Raw genomic sequence first — 20,131 nt, 5'->3', positions numbered from 1 at the left:
AGCAAAAAAAATAAAAAAAAATAAAATGTATTCTGCTCCATGTCTTTGCTAAATATAAATCCCAATAAGTGTATATAATTGGTGTATGTGAAAGTTATAGCATCTGCAAATGGCGGTATATATACTGGAATTTTATTTTTTTTTATACTAGTAATGGCAGCGATCAACGACTTATAGCAGAACTGCAGAGGGCATTCTGACACTGGGTGGGAACTGACTAACTGCCACTGACATCCCCTTAGTGTCACTAGTGACACTAATACAGTGATCAGTGCTAATAAAAAGCACTGACACTGTACTAATGACACTGGGCAGGAAGGGGTTAACATCTGGGGCGATCAAAGGGTTAACTGTGTGCTAGGTGTATTTTACATTGTGTGCTGTTTTACCTGGTAGACATGCTGCTTTGTATCTCTCTTCTGTGCAGAGAGATAAAAAAATGTCCATGCTGACAGAAGAGAGACCTGTGTTGTTTACACACAGTTCTCTCCCCTGTCAGCTTTGCTGATGATCACCAAGTGCCGTTGTACATAAAATCTCTGTGAAGGAACAGGTCATTGTCTTTTCTATGGAGAAAATGAACATAGTGCTTGCTGTGTCACTTTTACCCATCAGCTAAATCAGACAGAAGATTACAGGAAGTACCAACAATATAAGTTTGAAATCACAGGCATTTTTTCCTACAGCTTCTTTTGAGTTAGACATACTCAGCTATACTCATGTAGCTTCAGATACAGGCAACTTACTTGATCAAATATTTCATCAAAAGAAGGACGTCTGTCCGGCACTTCATTCCAGCACTGTTTCATGAGCACAATACACTCCATAGGAGCATGATCAGGAGAGACCACTGGGCGGCACAATGGAGGAGGTTTTCTAATTTTTGGGATGATTTCTAATAAAAAGGGAAACATTTTTTAAAACACTCAGTTCCAGGGGTGGACTGACAACTCATGGGGCCCCCGAGCAATAGGGGATCATGGGGCCCCTGTGTCCTTGCCCAAACTCAAAAAAGCCTATGAAAAAGGTACCAGGGGCATTTCATGGGGCCCCCTACTGACCCCAGGCCCTGGGGCAGTGCCCGAGTTTCCAAATGTTCTATATAAACACCTTCTAAATATCATATACATAAAGGAGCTAAACATTGTGGAGGTTATATATATATATATACAATCCACTTTTAGCGCTCTACTTTCTCTGCCTCCACCTCCACCCAGTACCTCACTTACCGCCCACGAGATTGCTAACCACTTCAAAAACAAGACTGACGCAATTTGTAGGGGCTTTGCCACTGCTCAGACATCAACCCCACTTAGCATTCCTCGCACAATAACCCCCTCAACACTTCGCTCCCTTGACCTCACTACTACAGAAGAGGTCACTAAGGTTTTCTCCGAAGCCCCTGGACCCTGTCCCCTCACAACTCCTGCGGTCCCCCTCCTCTTCCATCCTATGCTCCCTCACTCACATCTTCAATCTTTCCCTCCCCACCGGTACCTTCCCCTCCCCTCTAAAGCACACGCACATCACTCCCATACTTAAGAAACCCTCCCTGGACCTCACTGACCTGAACAACTTAAGACCCATCTCCCTACTGCCATTTACCTCTAAACTCCTAGAACGCTTAGTCTATAATCTCCTGAGCTCCCATCTCACCAACAACAACCTTCTTGACCCCTTACAGTCCAGCTTCCGCCCCTTACACTCCACTGAAACTGTCCTACTCAAACTCACCAATGACCTACTAATCGCCAAAACCAATGGCCAATATACTATACTCCTACTACTTGACCTCTCTGCGGCTTTTGACATGGTTGACCATCCCCTCCTCCTCAAAAAACTACACTCTCTTGACCTCAGAGACTCCACTCTCTCCTGGTTTTCCTCCTATCTATAGCAGCGCTCCTTCAGTGTTACCTATAACTCTGCCACCTCCCTTTCCCTCCCTCTCTCTGTTGGGGTCCCTCAAGGTTCTGTCCTTGGACCTCTCCTCTTCTCCATCTACACCTCTTCCCTTGGCCAATTGATAAACTCCCATGGCTTCAACTACCATCTCTATGCCGACGACACATAAATCTATCTCTCTACCCCTCACTTCACCCCCTCAGTCTCCAATCACATCACCAGCCTACTAAGTGACATATTGGACAGGATGTCAATCCACTTCCTCAAACTCAACCTTTCCAAAACTGAGCTCCTAGTATTCCCCCCAGCCCATGCCCCCCGACTTCTCCATCAAGATCAACTAGTACTAGGTGTAATCCTAGACTCCAATCTGTCCTTTCAGCCCCAGGTCCAATCACTGACAAACTCATGTAGACTTCACCTCCGCAACATTTCCAAGATACGACTGTTCCTAACCTCGGAAACCACTAAGCAACTCATTCACTCCCTTATTATATCATGCCTTGACTACTGTGACTCCCTCCTCACTGGCCTACCTCATCGCAGGCTATCCCCATTCCAGTCCATCATGAATGTTGCTGTCAGGGAATGGGAAGATCGCCGCGGCGATCGAATCTGCACATGCGTAGAATCCTGACAAGACATACAGGCAGGCAGGCACTAGGACCCAGGCGCCTGTCACCAATGACGGCGCCGGGCAGGCACTAGGACCCAGGAGCGCCTGTCAGGAGTCGGGCGGGCTATTTAAACCCAGCTCTTGCTATGCTCAAGTGTCGTATGGTCTTACCTGTTTCCTGAAGTTCCTGTTTAGTAGATTGTCTTGTTGCCGACCCTGCCTGACCCTGATTTGCTGTCTGTCTCCTGTTCTGATCCCTGGCTTGTCTGACCATTCTCCTGCTTAACCCTGCACGTTCTGATCTCCTGTTAACGAACCCGGCTTGTGACCTGTTTATTCCTCTGCCTGCTGATTTTGTACCACGCCGCCACCACTGTTACCGACCTGGCCTGCCTGACGCTGCTCTTGTGACCTCCTCACATCAGACTCTCACCTGCTATACACCTCCAACGGTGCTTCTACCACAGCTGGGTGAACTCAGAGGCCGCGACCTGGTCTCGGCCTGCTCCAAGTCCATCCCCACCATCAGGGGCCCTGGTGAACAAGCAGGTAGGGACTTAGATTCCGCGCCTTGGGGGAATCCGGTCTGTGGAGCGCTAGAGGCTACAGCTGTAGGATCCCTGACAGCTGCTGCCAGACTCATTCACCTTACTAACCGCTCTGTATCTGCCACCCCTCTCTGCCAATCCCTCCACTGGCTTCCAATTGCCCAACGGATAAAATTCAAAACACTGACGTATAAAGCCGTTCATAACACTGCCCCAAATTACATCACCGAGCTTGTCTCTAAATACCACCCAAACCGTACTCTCCGCTCCTCGCAAGACCTCCTACTCTCTAGCTCCCTTGTCTCCTCCTCCCATGCTCGTCACCAGGATTTCTCAAGGGCTTCACCCATCCTCTGGAACTCCCTAACCCAATCTATCAGACAATCGCCTACTCTGCTCACTTTTAGGCGCACTCTGAAAACCCATCTCTTCAGGGAAGCCTACCCCAACCCCAGCTAACACTGGAATCCTCTGCTCTTCCTACCACTCCATCCCCCATAGCTAATTACTTTTTGTACCACTATCCCCTCCCTCCTAGATTGTAAGCTCCAAGGAGCAGGGCCCTCTAATCCCTCTTGTATTGAACTGTATTGTTACTGTACTGTCTCCCTCCATAATGTAAAGCGCTGAGCAAACTGTCGGCGCTATATAAGTCCTGTATAATAATAATAAATATATATATACACTGTATATATATATATATATATATATACAGTTGCAAGAAAAAGTACGTGAACCCCTTGGGATTACGTGGAGTTTTGCATGAATTGGGCATAAAATGTGCTCTGAACGTCATCTAAGTCACAACAATAGAAGAACACAGTCTGCTGAACATAATACTACACAAACATTAGATGTTGCCATGGTTTGATTGCACATAACATGTAAACATTCACAGTGCAGGGAGGAAAAAGTATGTGAGACCCTAGTTTAATGACTTCTCCCAGAGCTAATTGGAGCCAGGAGTGAGCCAACCTTGACTCCAATCAGTGTGATGATATTGGATGTGTTGCTGACAGCTGTCCTGCCCTTAAAAAACACACACCTGTTTTGGGTTTACTGGTTTCAAGAAGCACTGTCTGATGTGAACCATGCCTCGCAGAAGGGAGCTTTTAGAAGACCTACGATCCAGAATTGTTGACTTACATGAAGCTGGAAAGGGTTACAAAAGTATCTCCAAAAGCCTTGATGTTCATGTGTCCACGGTAAGACAGACTGTCTACAAATGGAGAAAGTTTAGCACTGTTGCTACTCTCCCTAGGCGTGGTTGTCCTGTATAAATGACTGCAAGAGCACAACGCAGAATGCTGCATGAGGTAAAGAAGAATCTCTAATTAATCAAAGGAGGGTCAACCAGTTATTAAGTCCAAAGGTTCACATACTTTTTCCTCCCTGCACTGTGAATATTTACATGTTATGTGCAATTAAACCATGGCAACATCTAATGTTTGTGTAGTATTATGTTCAGCAGACTGTGTTCTTCTACTGTTGTGACTTAGATGATGTTCAGAGCACATTTTATGCCCAATTCATGCAAAACTCCACGTAATCCCAAGGGGTTCACATACTTTTTCTTGCAACTGTATATATATATATATATATATATATATATATATATATATATACACATACATACATATACACACACTATGGGAAAATAATTATTTGATCCCCTGCAGATTTTGTAAGTTTGCCCACTTACAAAGAAATAAAGGGTCTGTAATGTTTATCATAGGTGTATTTTAAATGATAGAGACAGACTATTAACCAAAAATCCAGAAAAAACACAGTCTCCCACAGACTGGCTATGTGCTCATGTGGTTCACAGATTAGTCCTGTGCTCCTAAGGACAACTCGTTATATGTATAAAGACACCTGTCCATAGAATCTCTTTCTTCCATTCAAACCTCACCACCATGGACAAGACCAAAGAGCTGTAAAAGGATGTCTAGGACAAGATTGTAGACCTGCACAATGCTGGAATGGGTTATAAGACCATTAGCAAGAAACTTGGTGAGAAGGAGACAACTGTTGGAGCGATTATTTGTAAATGGAAGAAACACAAAATAGCAATCAATCGCCCTCGGTCTGGAGCTCCATGCCTGTTTTTCTTCATGGGGTAATCCCCACAAAGCAATGGCATGAATGACAATAACTACGGTGGAGAGTGATGATAATTATAGCTTTCCTGCAACCAGTATACTATGCTGTTTGAGTGCACTCTAGAAATGATAAAAATGAGGGATCATCCCAGAACTACACAGGAGAAACTTGTGAATGATTTCAAGGCAGTTGGGACCACAGTCACCAAACAAATAATTGGTAACACAATGCACCGCCATGGATTGAAAACCTACAGTGCCCACAAGGTCTCCCTCCTTAAGAAGGCACATGCACAGGCCCATCTGAAGTTTGCAAAGGAACAACTACAAGAAACGCCTTACCTCTGTGCTTGCCAACAAAGGTTTCTCCACCAAATACTAAGTCATACTTTGCTTGGGGATCAAATACTTATTTTACTAACTGAACTGCAACTCAATTTATAACATTAGTATCATGTGTTTTTTATGGATTTTTGGTTGATATTCTGTTCTGTCTCTAATATTTAAAATACACCTATGCTACAAATTATAGACCCTTCATTTCTTTGTAAGTGGGCAAACTTACAAAATCTGCAGGGGATCAAATAATTATTTTCCCCACTATATATACAGTATATACACACACACACGTTATGTACTTTGAAACATTTTAACAGTTAGTACAGAAGCTTTATTAAATTGACATTCTTGGTATTCATTAAAACAGAGTCCCTGAAAGATCAGTGGTAAACTTTTGCACAAGTTGAAAATAACAAAATATTGCAAGCAGTTATGGTAAACGGACATTATGCTCATGGACATGTTTCTTGGTAAGGTTCTGTTACCTTCTGGAGATTGTTCCAATGTGCAAAATGGAGGTCCACGCACCACAACCTCCTGCATGATAATGGAAAAACTATAAACATCTCCAGCAAATGTACCATGCAGTGCTTCATGTGGATCCCTCAGTAGTTCTGGTGCTGTCCATAGCAACTCTGAAAAAAACAGGGATAATTATTAGTCTGGTATTAGCCAAGAATAAACAACAATTCATAAATAATAAAGCCAGCCAGTACCCCAAGCCAGTGTCATTTGCATACTAGCACATTATGAAATACTAACCTTACAAAAAAGCCCTGAACTCTTTGATTCACATAGATTCATGGGCTCCGAATTTATCAGCATACAAGCCTGTCCCACACAGCTGACTGAGTGTGTATACAACAATTATCTGGAATGCCAGTTCATTGTGTTTTTATTTTTGATCATTTGGGTTCTCTGTTCTTTACCTCAACTCTGTAGACAACCTAGAACCCTCACACACTAGGTTAAGCATATAGAACATGCAATGCTGTGGAGAGCACAAAGTTTAATACTCCGTACTGAACTATAACTCAATATCAGGAAGTAGACACCAAACTGTTTAGTGAACACAACTTAATATATTGTTACAGATTGAGGTAAATGGCAACAGTGTCATAAATTAGTAAACAGAGAATGCAGCTAATCACAATTCTAACTTGTAGCAGGTTGGTGTCGAGTTCTTGGTAGCGGGAGCACCTGGTAACCTCAAATCCCCACAAAGCACACAGGACCCCGATCTCTGGCCCAAGTCATGAGCTTGGGTCAGATGAGAGCACACCCAAAAAGACAGGTGTGCTCACTGTGTTCTTCGCAAAAGAGAAAGCTCCTTGGTCTGCAGTCCAGGAGGTTTACCTTTTCTCCTTCCTCACAATGTCTGCTTTCCTTATGGGTACTGTAGTTCAATGGTCCATAGGATACTACAGCTTGGCTCCCATTCAGGACTCTCACAGTCCAATTTGGCAATATACAAATCTATGGAGCTTGTCTGCTACCCCTGCTGTCAGGAGGCAGGCAGTGATACTAGATATAGAATGTCAGTTCAGTAAAGACCTGGAAAGTATCTGTAGCACTGTGTTCTAGCACCTGGCTATATACATTTATCATGTATTTCCACATATGCATTTACATACAATAGCATGTGTTTGCAGTGGGTTTTTTTTTTTTATTTACCATTGTTACATAGAGAAGAAAAAGTCATCAAAGGAGCCAACATGTGTTTTTGTTCCCAGAGTTGCATGCATGTGTGTTGTGTTTACATATATATTTATTTTATTACAGGTGCTTATATAGTACTGTCAATTTACGCAGCGCTTTACATGTTTATTTTACAATCTAAGGTCTCTAACTTACATTCATACATACACATATTAGGGCCAATATAGACAGGATCAAATTAATATAACAGCATGTCTTTGGAGTGTGGGAGGAAACTAGAGTACCCATAGGAAACCCACACAGGCACAGGGAGATAATGCAAACTCCAAGCTGTGACGGGCACGGCGTCAGACCCCAGCCCTTCTCACCAACTTGTGACCGAAGGACCAGCCAATCTAAGACCGCGCTGCCACTTGCGTAACAATGCCACTCTCAACTGCGCCCTGCACAAAGATTTTCCAGCTCGCTCGACCACAATCTATGTGCCAGCAGCCTGAGAGCGATTGTTACTGGGTCAGGTTAAATACGCAATTAACCCTTCACACTGCCACCACCACCTTTTTACAGAGAAGGAGGAAACTCACAAATCTTAGCAGTAACACTATGATGTTTGAATAAGCATCTGTATACACACTGCTACCGCAGACAGATGTATGCAGAGGGTTAAAACACACAGTAGCACTCTTCAGAGACAGGGATTCTTTTAGTTTGGATTAAAAGCGTTAGAGACAGTTTCAACACTTTTCAGAAAATAGTATTTATTACTAAAAAGGTCAAAATGGTGCAATTAAAATTTTTACAGAAAAGATGTAACATATATATATATATATGTATATATATATATATATATATATATATATATAAATAGAGAGAGCAATAACACAACAAAGAGATAAAAGAAAGAAGTTTCAGAAGGTAGGATACTTGCAGAAGTCTTTGGTTTAAGCCGAGTCCAAGTGTCCGAACAAAAGGTTGTCTTTTCTCCCAAAGATGGTTCCTGGTGTTAAAAGGGAGAATCTCTTCTTCTTTCTCCAGGCCTGACAGCCTTTTTTCTAGTGTCCCACCAGGGTTTGTCTACTGAAGCCAAGGGCCAATCGCCTCATTTGCGGAGGGGTGTTAGGCGGGGGACCCAGGCTATGACCAAATCTCTTCCAAGTTTATACCATGTTCAATAACCTTCAATATGTACATGTAACATCCTAGCCACTGGTAGATTAATATGCAGAATCATATTCTGAATTTTCAGACACCAAATATGGCATATCTTACCATTCCAGATAAAAAGATATTGCTTTCTACCCTCTTATAGACGCCACATAGGGATGTAAGGTGTCAGGTCGTATCAAAATGACCTATCTGAATATATGCTTTATTTTAATGTGCCCTGTTCCTGTTGAAGTTTATGAATTTGTATGAAAAAGTGATTCAAGTGGGATGTACGTTTTATGGCCACTCTGAGATGTTTCATGTCAAGTGAACGACTGAGTTATAGTTTTACAACTGGGCAGATGAAAGTGTTTGTCAGACCCTCTGGCACCAGGCTTAATTGGGGTTACAACCATGAAGCATATATAGCTGTGCCTTATGCACCCCAGTGCACACACACACACAGATCACATTCCATTCCAAGAGGGAGCGGGGACTTGATGGAGTGAGAATGATATTTGTAGGGTAGGATACAAATATGATTGTCAGCGTCCGTATCTCTACGCACAATTATCACACAGGCAGGTGATGCCATGGTTGGGATTCGAACCAACAACCCTAGTACTGCCAGGTAGAAGTGCTAACCATTTAGCCACTGTGCTGTGTTTATGCATGTTTGGGTTGCAAAGAAAAAATGCAGCATGAACTAATTTTTTTTATGGCACTGCAACACAATATAATGGTGTGAACTAAGCTTATTAGCTAACACTGATTTTGGACGACTGTCTGCGCAGTGGGAATGCATTCAAAAAAGGCATCTCACTGCATCTGGTGTGAATGGGCCTTTACTACCAGGATCAACAAGTGAACATAAAGGAGAAAATAAATATATTCAATTTTTTGGGGGGGGTTTAATTCCCCTGACTCTAGGCCTAACTTCAGCTCTAATCATGTCTTAGATGTAGACTGCTCAATTATCACCCAGCAAAAATTCACTTTACAGTTTGGGTGGAGTTCTTCAATATTTGCATATTATTGTAACTGTATCTTCCTCTTTATGAAATCTGAATTAAAATGTGCATAAAAAAAGATGACAATGACACAACAAATATTGTTAACATTTATGCATCTTAGCACAATATATTGGTTAAATTTACCAAGTGCAGAAGGTTCTTCATGAGCAATCCTTTGAGTCTGTAGGATTTCATTGTACCCATAATCTGTGACTTTTAACACAAACCGTCCATCTACTACACAATTACCGGATTTGAGTCGACCATGAATAAACTTTCTGTGATGTAAATACTTCATGCCCTGTCCAGAACACATATGAAAAAAGATTTTCAATCACATAGAAAAATATACTTTTAAATATACAAAAATATATTGTTTATGGTACAAAAATTAAGCCATTAGGTATACGTACTAGAGATTAAAGTGGTAGTAAACTGTGATTCTAAGCTTATTCCTATAGGTAAGTTTATAATAAGTTTTACCTGTAGGTAGGTACTTGCACCATTTAGCAGATAGTCACATTCACTCCTGCCAATGAGGTGACTGCGCATGCTCAGTACACTCTGCATTCAAGTCACACTGAATGCCATGAAGATTACGCAACCTGGCCATTCAAACAGCCGGGGTACGAAACCCGGAAGATAAACTGGGTGAAGATGGAAGCTCTGGGAACGGTGACAGCTCAGCTCTGGGGGGATCTATTTGTAGGGAAGGTCTGTCATAATATGCTAGTATGCATGCTAGCACATTAAAGTGTTACTAAACCCAGGACCCTGCATTCACTATCTAATCTCCCACAGTACACACAACATGAAAATGCAATTATTTTAGAAAGCTTAAACTGCTAAATACCTTTTCATCAGCAGGTAGAGCGTTCTTGTGACTTCTATCAGTGCCCAGCAGAGCACTGGATAAAGCTTGTAGGAGGGATTTTCATTCTCCCCAATTGCCCTATGAAACTGCATAACCTCTGACCCTCTGTCTGGATAGTGCTAATTGGCGCTGTGCTGATTACATGCACCCTCCCAAGAAATTCTCTAGAAATGCAATGCACACCAAACTGAGCATATGCAGCTTGCCCCCAAGGTTCTGTTCTATCAGCAGAAGGATTGGGTACAGTAGAAGAGGGGGAGGATCAGAGAAGACAGGATCCAACAACCTTTTTACACAATATGGAGGATTAACCCTTTAGGTTCCAAAGTGAGTATAACAAGCATGCTTTACTGCATATACAGACTGATTTTACTGTTGTGCGTTTAGTAACACTTTAAGTCAAAAACCTGTAGTAGGCACATTTAATAAACCACTTTAAGTTGGCCTAGATACATGCATATGATTATGCCCTTTTATAGAGGTTTTGGAATGGGAGAGGGACAAAAATACCTATTAAGTAATAATATAATTTCCCTTTATACGCTAAAACCCTATACACAGTACATACATTTTTCAGCATCTGATACTTTTTTCTTTTTTCTTTAAAAGTTTTGCTTGTAAAACACACAACTGAGTAAACATGCAAGTGAACAAGTTCTCTTCCCCACAATCCTTTTATCTTTTCTATGTATTTTAAGAAGCTATACATGGCTTTATTTTCTCTTGTCCAGCCCCCAGGATAGCTGTAATTTTGAGGAAAAGTTAGAAAACATACTTACCCTTCCATATGGGAGCTGTTTGAACACAAGAACAGTGACAATATATCTGATAGGATGCAGTCGCTGTTCAAATGATAATATTTAAATCAACTTTTGTTGAGTGAGGTAGTGCATGCAGGTCTACCCATTCCTGGAATTTTGGCCTATTGAGCAGGAATTGTCTGAAATTCAAGCTATCTATGGCCAGCTATAGTAGCTGAGGACAAGGCTAGGAGCCAAGGATTGTATGCTATATCATTGTGTACTGCTTCAGGCCTAGTGTTGACAGACACTGTTTAGAAATCCAGCACTTAACATCCAAATACAGTATTATTATTCAAATGCATGCATTTGAATGCAAAGTAAAGCAGGTCAGAGCACTCATCCACACTATACAATTAGTGGATGTTAATGTGTGCTTCAATCACACATCAAAGGTAGAAAAACAAAGCCCCCTAGTCAAGCTTGAAATGTACTTTCCCCTACATACCTGTCTGGGAACATTCTCTGACCCCCAGCTAATTAGAAGTCATCGGGCAATTAAAATGTAAGTATAAGAATATATAAAATACCCATATTTTTTAATGTTTTACAAAAACATACAAAGTAGCATAAAAAGGTAACATTCCATATACCTTCTCGTAATGCATAATACAACATACAAAAGAATGTAACAATTCACACTACAACACATCTGCAAAACTCTGTATAATGTTACATAAAGATTACTATCAACAAACCAAATCATATTAGGTTTGGGTGGGAAGCATTTTTTAAGAAAGAAGATATTATTGGCTTACTTACCTTAATAAGATCTAAAAGGAGAGAAGATTTAAACATCCAGTCAAGTTTGACATCTTCATTTCGGAGGAGGTCCTCTAAGCTGCCCCTGGAACAAAACTCTGTGACAATGGCAAAGACTCCACAGTCATGGAAGAACCCAAGGAATGGGTTGACATTTTCATGACGCATGTCTTTCATCTATCCACAAAAACAAACCAAGCAGTAGCTTAAGTTCAGGGCACTGTAATACAACTAAAATAGGCTTTGACCAAGACTTTGCTCACCATTTCAAAAACATCACTTGTTCCAGGCTTCAGGTCTCCAAAATCCCCTGATGGGAACTTTTTCATCCAAACCCAGTCACCCTTGAAAGAAAGAATTTTTATGTAGAACTACTTGCAGAGTGGTCTTCTGAATACTAGATACAATATATTAAAGTTAAACCTGGCCCCTCCCTCCTGCCATGTGCCCCCAGAGCAAACATGTTATGGGAGCATCCAAGCAGGCTCACTCTAGAGCCACTGCTCTGTGTGTCCATTCACACACAGAGCCACAGCTCAGCCCCCTCTCTCTCCTCTTTGGCTGACTGGCTGTGATTAAGAGCAGCAGGAGCCAATGGCTCCCACTGCTGGCTCAGCCAACAAGGAGGTAAAGTCCCCGGAGAGCTGAGGCTCTAGTGCGCATCGCTTGATCTTTACCCATAACAACCTGATAAAAATAATGTTATTTAGCAAGGAACATACATTTCATATGAATAATTATGCTACCAAATTTTTTGTGTACTGTAAATTGCATCCAGCATTGCTCCTGTTTCTTCTTGCTGGAGGCTGCCATTTTGCTGAAGCCGAAAGCCCTGAGCAGCAGTAAATCTTTAGGCTGTCAACGGATCGACCTCCAAAAATTTGGAACAGTGTCCAAAAATAAAGAGCAACTGAGCATGTCCAGAGCAGGGTGAGACACTGTATTACTGGATTTTAAACAGTACATGCACTTATTTTTAATGTTTTACATAGCTATACCTGCTAAAGGGGCCAGCTTGAAGGACTTAATTTTCTGACTACAGTTCCACTTTAAAGTTTTTTATATTTCTAATAGTCTCAAATGATTCAGCAGAAGGTGGCATCAGACTAAGGCACCTTTCACATGGCCAGCCAAGGGCAGTAAAAAAAACAGGAAGTTGATTTACTTTTTTTTAACCTCAGCTAACCATCCACTTACAAGCTGATATGGTGGCACTGTACACATTAGCACAAACACAATGCTTAGCATCATGGTGTGGCAATTTTACCACAGAGTTTGACAGGCAGCAGTGTCTCTCAGACTCTCCAATGGAAATAAATGAGAGCGTGCTGAAACTCTTGGTCCCACAATGCAATTACCAGTTTGGCAGTTAAGAAACAGATCCAAAAAATGACATCAGTAGGCAGCAGAATCACCTTCTGAATGTCTGCAAACCTCCTCTCACCATTCTCAGAAAAGTGATCCACCATGGACTGCTTTATACTATAGTTTAGTACAAAAAACTGGAAGTTCTGCCATTTCTTAGTTTTTGAAACAAAACTTTTTAATGGGACCAGTATATATTTATGTTATGTAAATCTGCTTAATCTAAGGTCTCAGAGAACAAGTTAATCTTGGCTCTGCAAGCCCTTGTTATGGAGAAGAGATTAATCTGTTTAGGGAGCCTGATAATCCATATTTTATTTAGATATCTGTATTGTGGAATATTACCTACCTCATAGACTGCTACATTGGAGTTTTCATAAGTAGCTGGGGTGAGACTCTTGACAGAACCAGATCTCATGGGTGACCTCATGCTCCTGGTATCTGACATCACCTGTGCGCTGTCACTGGTGCGACTACCATCATTGCTCATTTTCTGCAAAGAAAGACACTGTAGTATAGATAAATATTCAATCGAAATAAAGGATTAACAAACACAAGTTTGCCTAGGTTGATTTCCCCTGGAGGTAGACCAACGGTACTACAAAGCTCACAGTGTCTTTGTGGCACTTTAAACAGCATATGAGTATAAGATGAAGAGCCAGCAACTCGTTCTAGTTGCCGGCTCTTCATCTTATACTCCTAATTAAAGGGATAATACAGATATCATAAACCTGTTAATTGATTTTATTGCAAAAAATGCAAATGATCTAATAAACTTAGGGAAATACACAATGGAATCCAAAGGGTTTCTACAACATTCCTGTAACCAGGACAAGAAGAGATTTAATGGACAATTTGGGATGTGGGATTTAATGGCCAAAGGCTGATAGACAATGATTCTGATCCTCAACTCTCCATACACTGTTGTGCAAAAATTATCACAAGATATGGAAGTTTTTTTGGGAAAATTGATAAAGCAACAAGCACCTCTAAAGCTTGGTCCTAGGATCCAAAGGGCTCCAGAGGGGTGCAGAAAATTATTTATAATATATCTACAAGGCTACTGATACTATGAAAAGAAAATGCTAATTTCAGACAATATTTCTACTTTTATTGAACACACCGTGAATCTGTTTCTGGGGAAAAGTCACCCATTGATTCTGGGGCATAACTTTATTATTGAACAAGCAGCACTTGCATAGGGATTATATATGACTCTTACCTTGATGCTGATTTGAGGATTAATAAAGGTGACATCATCCAGAGTCAGAAGAATTTTGTTAGGCCCTCTAACTAGTTTAATTTTATTAATGCGACGCCTGAAAATCACAAGCACAAAGAACTTTGGGTTATATATTTTCATCACACAGCTGGTTAGACTATCTGTATTCAATATATAAAATAAATAGTTATCCATATCAATATGTAGCCTATGAACCCACTAGAAAATAGATATCTCACTGTTGCATCAAACATTAGGTAATTGTTCATTTCCATTCTATGAAATATTGGTTCCTCCCACAAAATGGCTGCCTCTGTTGTTTAAAAGCTATGGGTATTTTACTACCTAATCTGTAATTAAGACAGGTATATTAGATATCTGAAAATAATACCTTATAACATAGGCAAGTCCATTTATAGAGATGATGGCAACGAGTATGCACAGAAAGACCATTAAAGCAAAGGCAGGGTCAATACCTAAGGAAAACAGAGAAGTCATTTTAGAAAATGTTAATTAACATTTTAGGCTTATGGCAGGCTCACATTGGAAAGATATATATAAGATAATGAAAGGATAAGCCATACATTTCCCAGGTTTATGTTTACTATTGGACACTCATTGTATCAAGGGCAACAAGATGGCAGGAACAGCACCAAAATGTGAGATATTTACAGAAAGTTTATATGATTTACTTTATTTTGTCTTGTCTGACCACTTCTGATTATTAAAGATACATGACTAAGCCAAATCAGACAAAAGTCACAAGACTATGGCTTCAACAACATATATTCATTTTAAATAGTGAATTGTACAGTTCAGTTGGTACTATTCTTACAACGCAAACATGCCTGTTGGCTCCAGTAGTGCATTCTAGTTAAAATATTCTATATACAATAATGTGATATATTTTGACAAAAGGGTGACACCAATGCAAAAGGGAACCATTGTTCTCACATACCCAAGACAACATGATCTTTAAACACAATCCTGCTGTATACCCTCCACAATATGGCTGCTATTGATTTAGGTAGGGTCTGCATGCATCCCAGAAAACACTGTTTCTTTAATTAAAGGAACTGTTTCTTGTAAATAATGGAATATTGCTAATCTTTCACTTTGAAAAAGCTAGTTGCCTGGCTGCCCTACTCTCCCAAATGCTTAAATATTTTGAATCACTAATCTGGAACAAGTATGCACATAAACACTTCTGACCTTTCTGTTTTTCCTGATCTGCATACCTGTTACATGTCAGTGACTCATAGAGTACAGAAGCTAGTGGGTCAGGACAACTGTTAGCCAACTATCATTTTCAAAAGGAGACTCACAATGGCAGCCATTGTTCCTGTCAGTGCTATGGGGGGGTCTGGCCATGCATGGATCAAAAGTCATCCGGTTCTACCAATCGATTTCTGTTTGACCACCCTATTGAAATATAGCTTGCAGTGCTGATCTGTGTATTCTGACAGCGGGAAAGCGTTATTGGTATTGCCATGCATGTCAAAAGTAAGAGAATTTATTTTTGGTTGTTTCTTGGTGATGGGTCATGGTAATGGCTGAAAATATACAGCTAAAGGTTAAAAAAAATATAATATTGTAAGAAAATTTTCTTGAAATGTATGTGCCTATAAAGTCCATGATTTCTTATGTGACATTACATGTTGACATACAGCCTAATTCCCCGAAGATGTCAGTCTGACAAACCATATTGGGCATAGCTTATGTATGATGTCATCATGTAGCGACGTCAGCCCGTGCTGTTGCCGGCCAAATATACCACCGGAGCCATCAGCTTGCCGCATTTATTTTATGTAAGAGAACTGTTTTCAATCTCACCTATGCTTATATGTGGACACAAACATTTTTAATAAAAGTGAATTGCTTGAGTGTACTTCAATATAAAGGAATGTTTATTTTTTTTCCACTGGTGACATTAGTTACTTAATATATTGGTCTGCTGTGTTGAAGCTGGTTTTGCCTATTGTGTGCTGAGCCTATCAAGACCATTTATAGTTTTATGGTCCAACTGATCTGGTAAGAAACCCTTTTGCACTGTGGGAAAAGGTGTCAGATTTTTCCTCGGTATTGACACATTATATTACCCCGAATGCTAGAAGTCCATTTGTCACTTGTATTTTGTGGATTGGTTTTCTCTGAACGGTGGAAGCTTATTGAAGGACACTATTTATTTTTTCTGGATATTTGATGTATGGACACATTTGTATATGTGACACATTTATGTTTTAATTGTGAGTTCACTTTCATATTAATTATCTTAATTATCACTTGATACCACTGCTTTTGGTCTATATATATTTTGTTCAATTGGTATCACAGTTGTTAAGCGGCTGTTTATACACATGTATAGCTGACCTAGCGCGGATTAAATTTGAAAACATAATGACTATAGGACGTGCCGCTAGTTGCTAATATAGTATCCATAGTACCACCCTATGGTTACATTTCACTCTTTATAAAAGTTTAGAAAAAGCTTTGTTTTTACTATTTTGGGCTAGTTTTCTTCCCATAACAATTATAAAATCTAGAGATATCAATTAACATTCACCACCTAATGAAGGCCCAGTTTATCCTGGAAAAAAAAAATGTAATTCATCTGGATATACTAGTAGTTGCAAATATAGTGGGGCAAAAAAAGTATTTAGTCAGCCACCAATTATGCAAGTTCTCCCACTTAAAAAGATGAGAGAGGCCTGTAATTGGCATCATAGGTAGACCTCAACTATGAGAGACATAATGAGAAAAAAAATCCAGACAATTACATTGGCTGATTTAGAAAGAATTTATTTGCAAATTATGGTGGAAAATAAGTATTTGGTCAATATCAAAAGTTCATCTCAATACTTTGTTATATATCCTTTGTTGGCAATGACAGAGGTCAAACGTTTCCTGTAAGTCTTCACAAGGTTGGCACACACTGTTGCTGGTATGTTGGCCCATTCCTCCATGCAGATCTCCTCTAGAGCAGTGATGTTTTGGGGCTGTCGCTGGGCAACACGGACTTTCAACTCCCTCCAAAGGTTTTCTATGGGATTGAGATCTGGAGACTGGCTAGGCCACTCCAGGACCTTGAAATGCTTCTTACAAAGCCACTCCTTCGTTGCCCGGGTGGTATGTTTGGGATCATTGTCATGTTGGAAGACCCAGCCACGTTTTATCTTCAATTCCCTTGCTGATGGAAGGAGGTTTGCACTCAAAATCTCACGATACATGGCCCCATTCATTCTGTCCTGTACATGGATCAGTCGTCCTGGTCCCTTTGCGGTGAAACAGCCCCAAAGCATGATGTTGCCACCCCCATGCTTCACAGTAGGTATGGTGTTCTTTGGATGCAACTCAGCATTCTCTCTCCTCCAAACACAGCAAGCTGTGTTTCTACCAAACAGTTCTATTTTGGTTTCATCTGACCATATGACATTCTCCCAATCCTCTTCTGGATCATCCAAATGCTCTCTAGCAAACTTCAGACGGGCCCGGACATGTACTGGCTTAAGCAGGGGGACACGTCTGGCACTGCAGGTTCTGAGTCCCTGGCGGCGTAGTGTGTTACTGATGGTAGCCTTTGTTACGTTGGTCCCAGCTCTCTGCAGGTCATTCACTAGGTCCCCCCGTGTGGTCCTGGGATTTTTGCTCACCGTTCTTGTGATCATTTTGACCCCACGGGGTGAGATCTTGCATGGAGCCCCAGATCGAGGGAGATTATCAGTGGTCTTGTATGTCTTCCATTTTCTAATTATTGCTCCCACAGTTGATTTGTTCACACCAAGCTGCTTACCTATTGCAGATTCAGTCTTCCCAGCCTGGTGCAGGTGTACAATTTTGTTTCTGGTGTCCTTTGACAGATCTTTGGTCTTCACCATAGTGGAGTTTGGAGTGTGACTGTTTGAGGTTGTGGACAGGTGTCTTTTATACTGATATCAAGTTCAAATAGGTGCCATTGATACAGGTAATGAGTGCAGGACAGAGGAGCCTCTTAAAGAAGAAGGTACAGGTTTGTGAGAGCCAGAAATCTTGCTTGTTTGTAGGTGACCAAATACTTATTTTCCACCATAATTTGCAAATAAATTCTTTCCAAATCAGCCAATGTGATTATCTGGATTTTTTTTTCATATTTTGTCTCTCATAGTTGAGGTCTACCTATGATGCCAATTACAGGTCTCTCTCATCTTTTTAAGTGGGAGAACTTGCACAATTGGTGGCTGACTAAATACTTTTTTGCCCCACTGTACATGTACAGTTTTACTGACACATACCAACATTTGGAAGTAAAAGGAGATCTATAGTGAGTATGCTTTCATTTTAAAACATCGTTTTTGACAATCCATTAAAAGTGTAGCCAGGTACTGGGCTAAGAATGGAGACTGAGAAACACCAGCTGCAGCTGCTCTTAAGTTCGATTCTCCTCCTCTCAAGTCTACTGATGGTGCTCCAGGCCCTTCCCTCCTGCCTAGAGCCCCCAGAGCAAGCAGCTTTCTATGGGGGCACCTAGGCCAGCTCAATCCCGAAATGCTGCTCTGCGTGTCCATTCACACACAGAGCTGTGACTCAGCTCCGCCCCTCTCTCTCTTCATTGGCTCACTGGTTCCCACTGCTGTCTCAGCCAATGAGGAGGGAGAGTACTAAGAGAGCCGAGGCTCTCATGCACATAGATGGATTGCGATGGGGTTCAGGTAAGTATTAGGGGGGCTGTGGGGGCTGCTGCACACAGAAATGTTCAGCCTTTACAACCACTTTAATTCCATAAAGTATTTTTTAATGTCTTTGGGGCACCTCTGGCATGCATGGATGTGTTTTGTCATCCTTGTAGCATTTGGAAAATAATATTTTTCTCACAAAATTTGCAAATTGCTCTCAGCAGAAATTTCACTGTGGAAATGTTTCCAAATTCTAGAGGAGGACTAATGAAAAACCAATTTACTAGCCAGACTATAAGGAAACATGATGCTGTGATGGTGGAGGACATTAATAGAAACCATTTAAAGTTTATAGAAATAAATTAATTTGTCAGACAAATTTACCCTCTTACCTGTCAATTAACGCCTGAGAGGAGGACAGAGACTATTATCTACTGTATCCAAAACATCACCCAACTGTAGGAGATATAAGATGGAACCCACAAGCAAACTAAACTCGAGCCTTTCCTCTCTAGTTCACTCTAGTGGCAGAAATGCAAATTTCTTCTGTTTGAGAACTACATTGACAAGTATAGTGAATTGTATTCCAGGATTTGCTTGTCTTCGTCTATTGACCTATAACTAATAATTTAAGACTTTACATAAAGTCTCAGAAATCTTTCATTAAGATCGTCATGTTATACTAGAGAGAGAGAGAAAGAGAGAAGGACCAAGTCACTGAATCCCCCTTACTGTGCCAGTCTATGCAGAGTTGTAACCTAAAGGAAGGGAGCCAGAGCCACTACCAGGATTCAGATGCTGCCACACTGTCTGTTGGAGTCACCACGGGCAACCCAGAGTGAGCGGATATCCAATCAGAGGGATCGTTGCTGCTGTGTCGCTGGGTCTGCTGTTGCTGCTTTGTTGCTGGGTGGCCTTGCAGCCACTATTTGCTACCATCCCTACAGATTGAGCCATTAGGAACCACCCAATCAGTGACTCCATAGCTCTAATACTGCCTTTAGGTCTTATTGGCTGCCTTAAAGCGTGCCAATAAAGAGCTATAACATTTAGCCAGCTGAAGAGTCAGGACTAAGGACTGCCCCTAACCATTGCTGCCCCAAAACCTTTGCCCCTTTTGCTAGTTAAAGA

The 20,131-nt window shown here is 41.0% G+C and overlaps 1 protein-coding gene across 1 annotated transcript in view; it reads right to left on the bottom strand.

The window, feature by feature from the left end:
• Window positions 1–20,131, bottom strand: part of GUCY2F (guanylate cyclase 2F, retinal) — a 68,235-nt gene that overhangs the window by 21,188 nt on the left and 26,916 nt on the right. The window contains exons 4-11 of the mRNA XM_089678279.1: window positions 14,743–14,827; window positions 14,352–14,448; window positions 13,479–13,622; window positions 12,028–12,108; window positions 11,765–11,941; window positions 9,473–9,629; window positions 5,996–6,145; window positions 747–895 (exon numbers count right to left, since the gene is read on the bottom strand). Coding sequence (XP_089534405.1) covers window positions 747–895; window positions 5,996–6,145; window positions 9,473–9,629; window positions 11,765–11,941; window positions 12,028–12,108; window positions 13,479–13,622; window positions 14,352–14,448; window positions 14,743–14,827 — 1,040 coding nt within the window. The remainder of the gene's footprint in view (window positions 1–746; window positions 896–5,995; window positions 6,146–9,472; window positions 9,630–11,764; window positions 11,942–12,027; window positions 12,109–13,478; window positions 13,623–14,351; window positions 14,449–14,742; window positions 14,828–20,131) is intronic.

Source organism: Staurois parvus, unplaced genomic scaffold (assembly GCF_062004578.1).
Source record: "Staurois parvus isolate SC_StPar_1 unplaced genomic scaffold, SC_StPar_1.0 ptg000202l, whole genome shotgun sequence".
NCBI classification, from domain to species: Eukaryota; Metazoa; Chordata; class Amphibia; order Anura; family Ranidae; genus Staurois; species Staurois parvus.
Note: the sequence above shows the minus strand (reverse complement) of the source record. Positions and strands in the feature narration are given on the sequence as shown.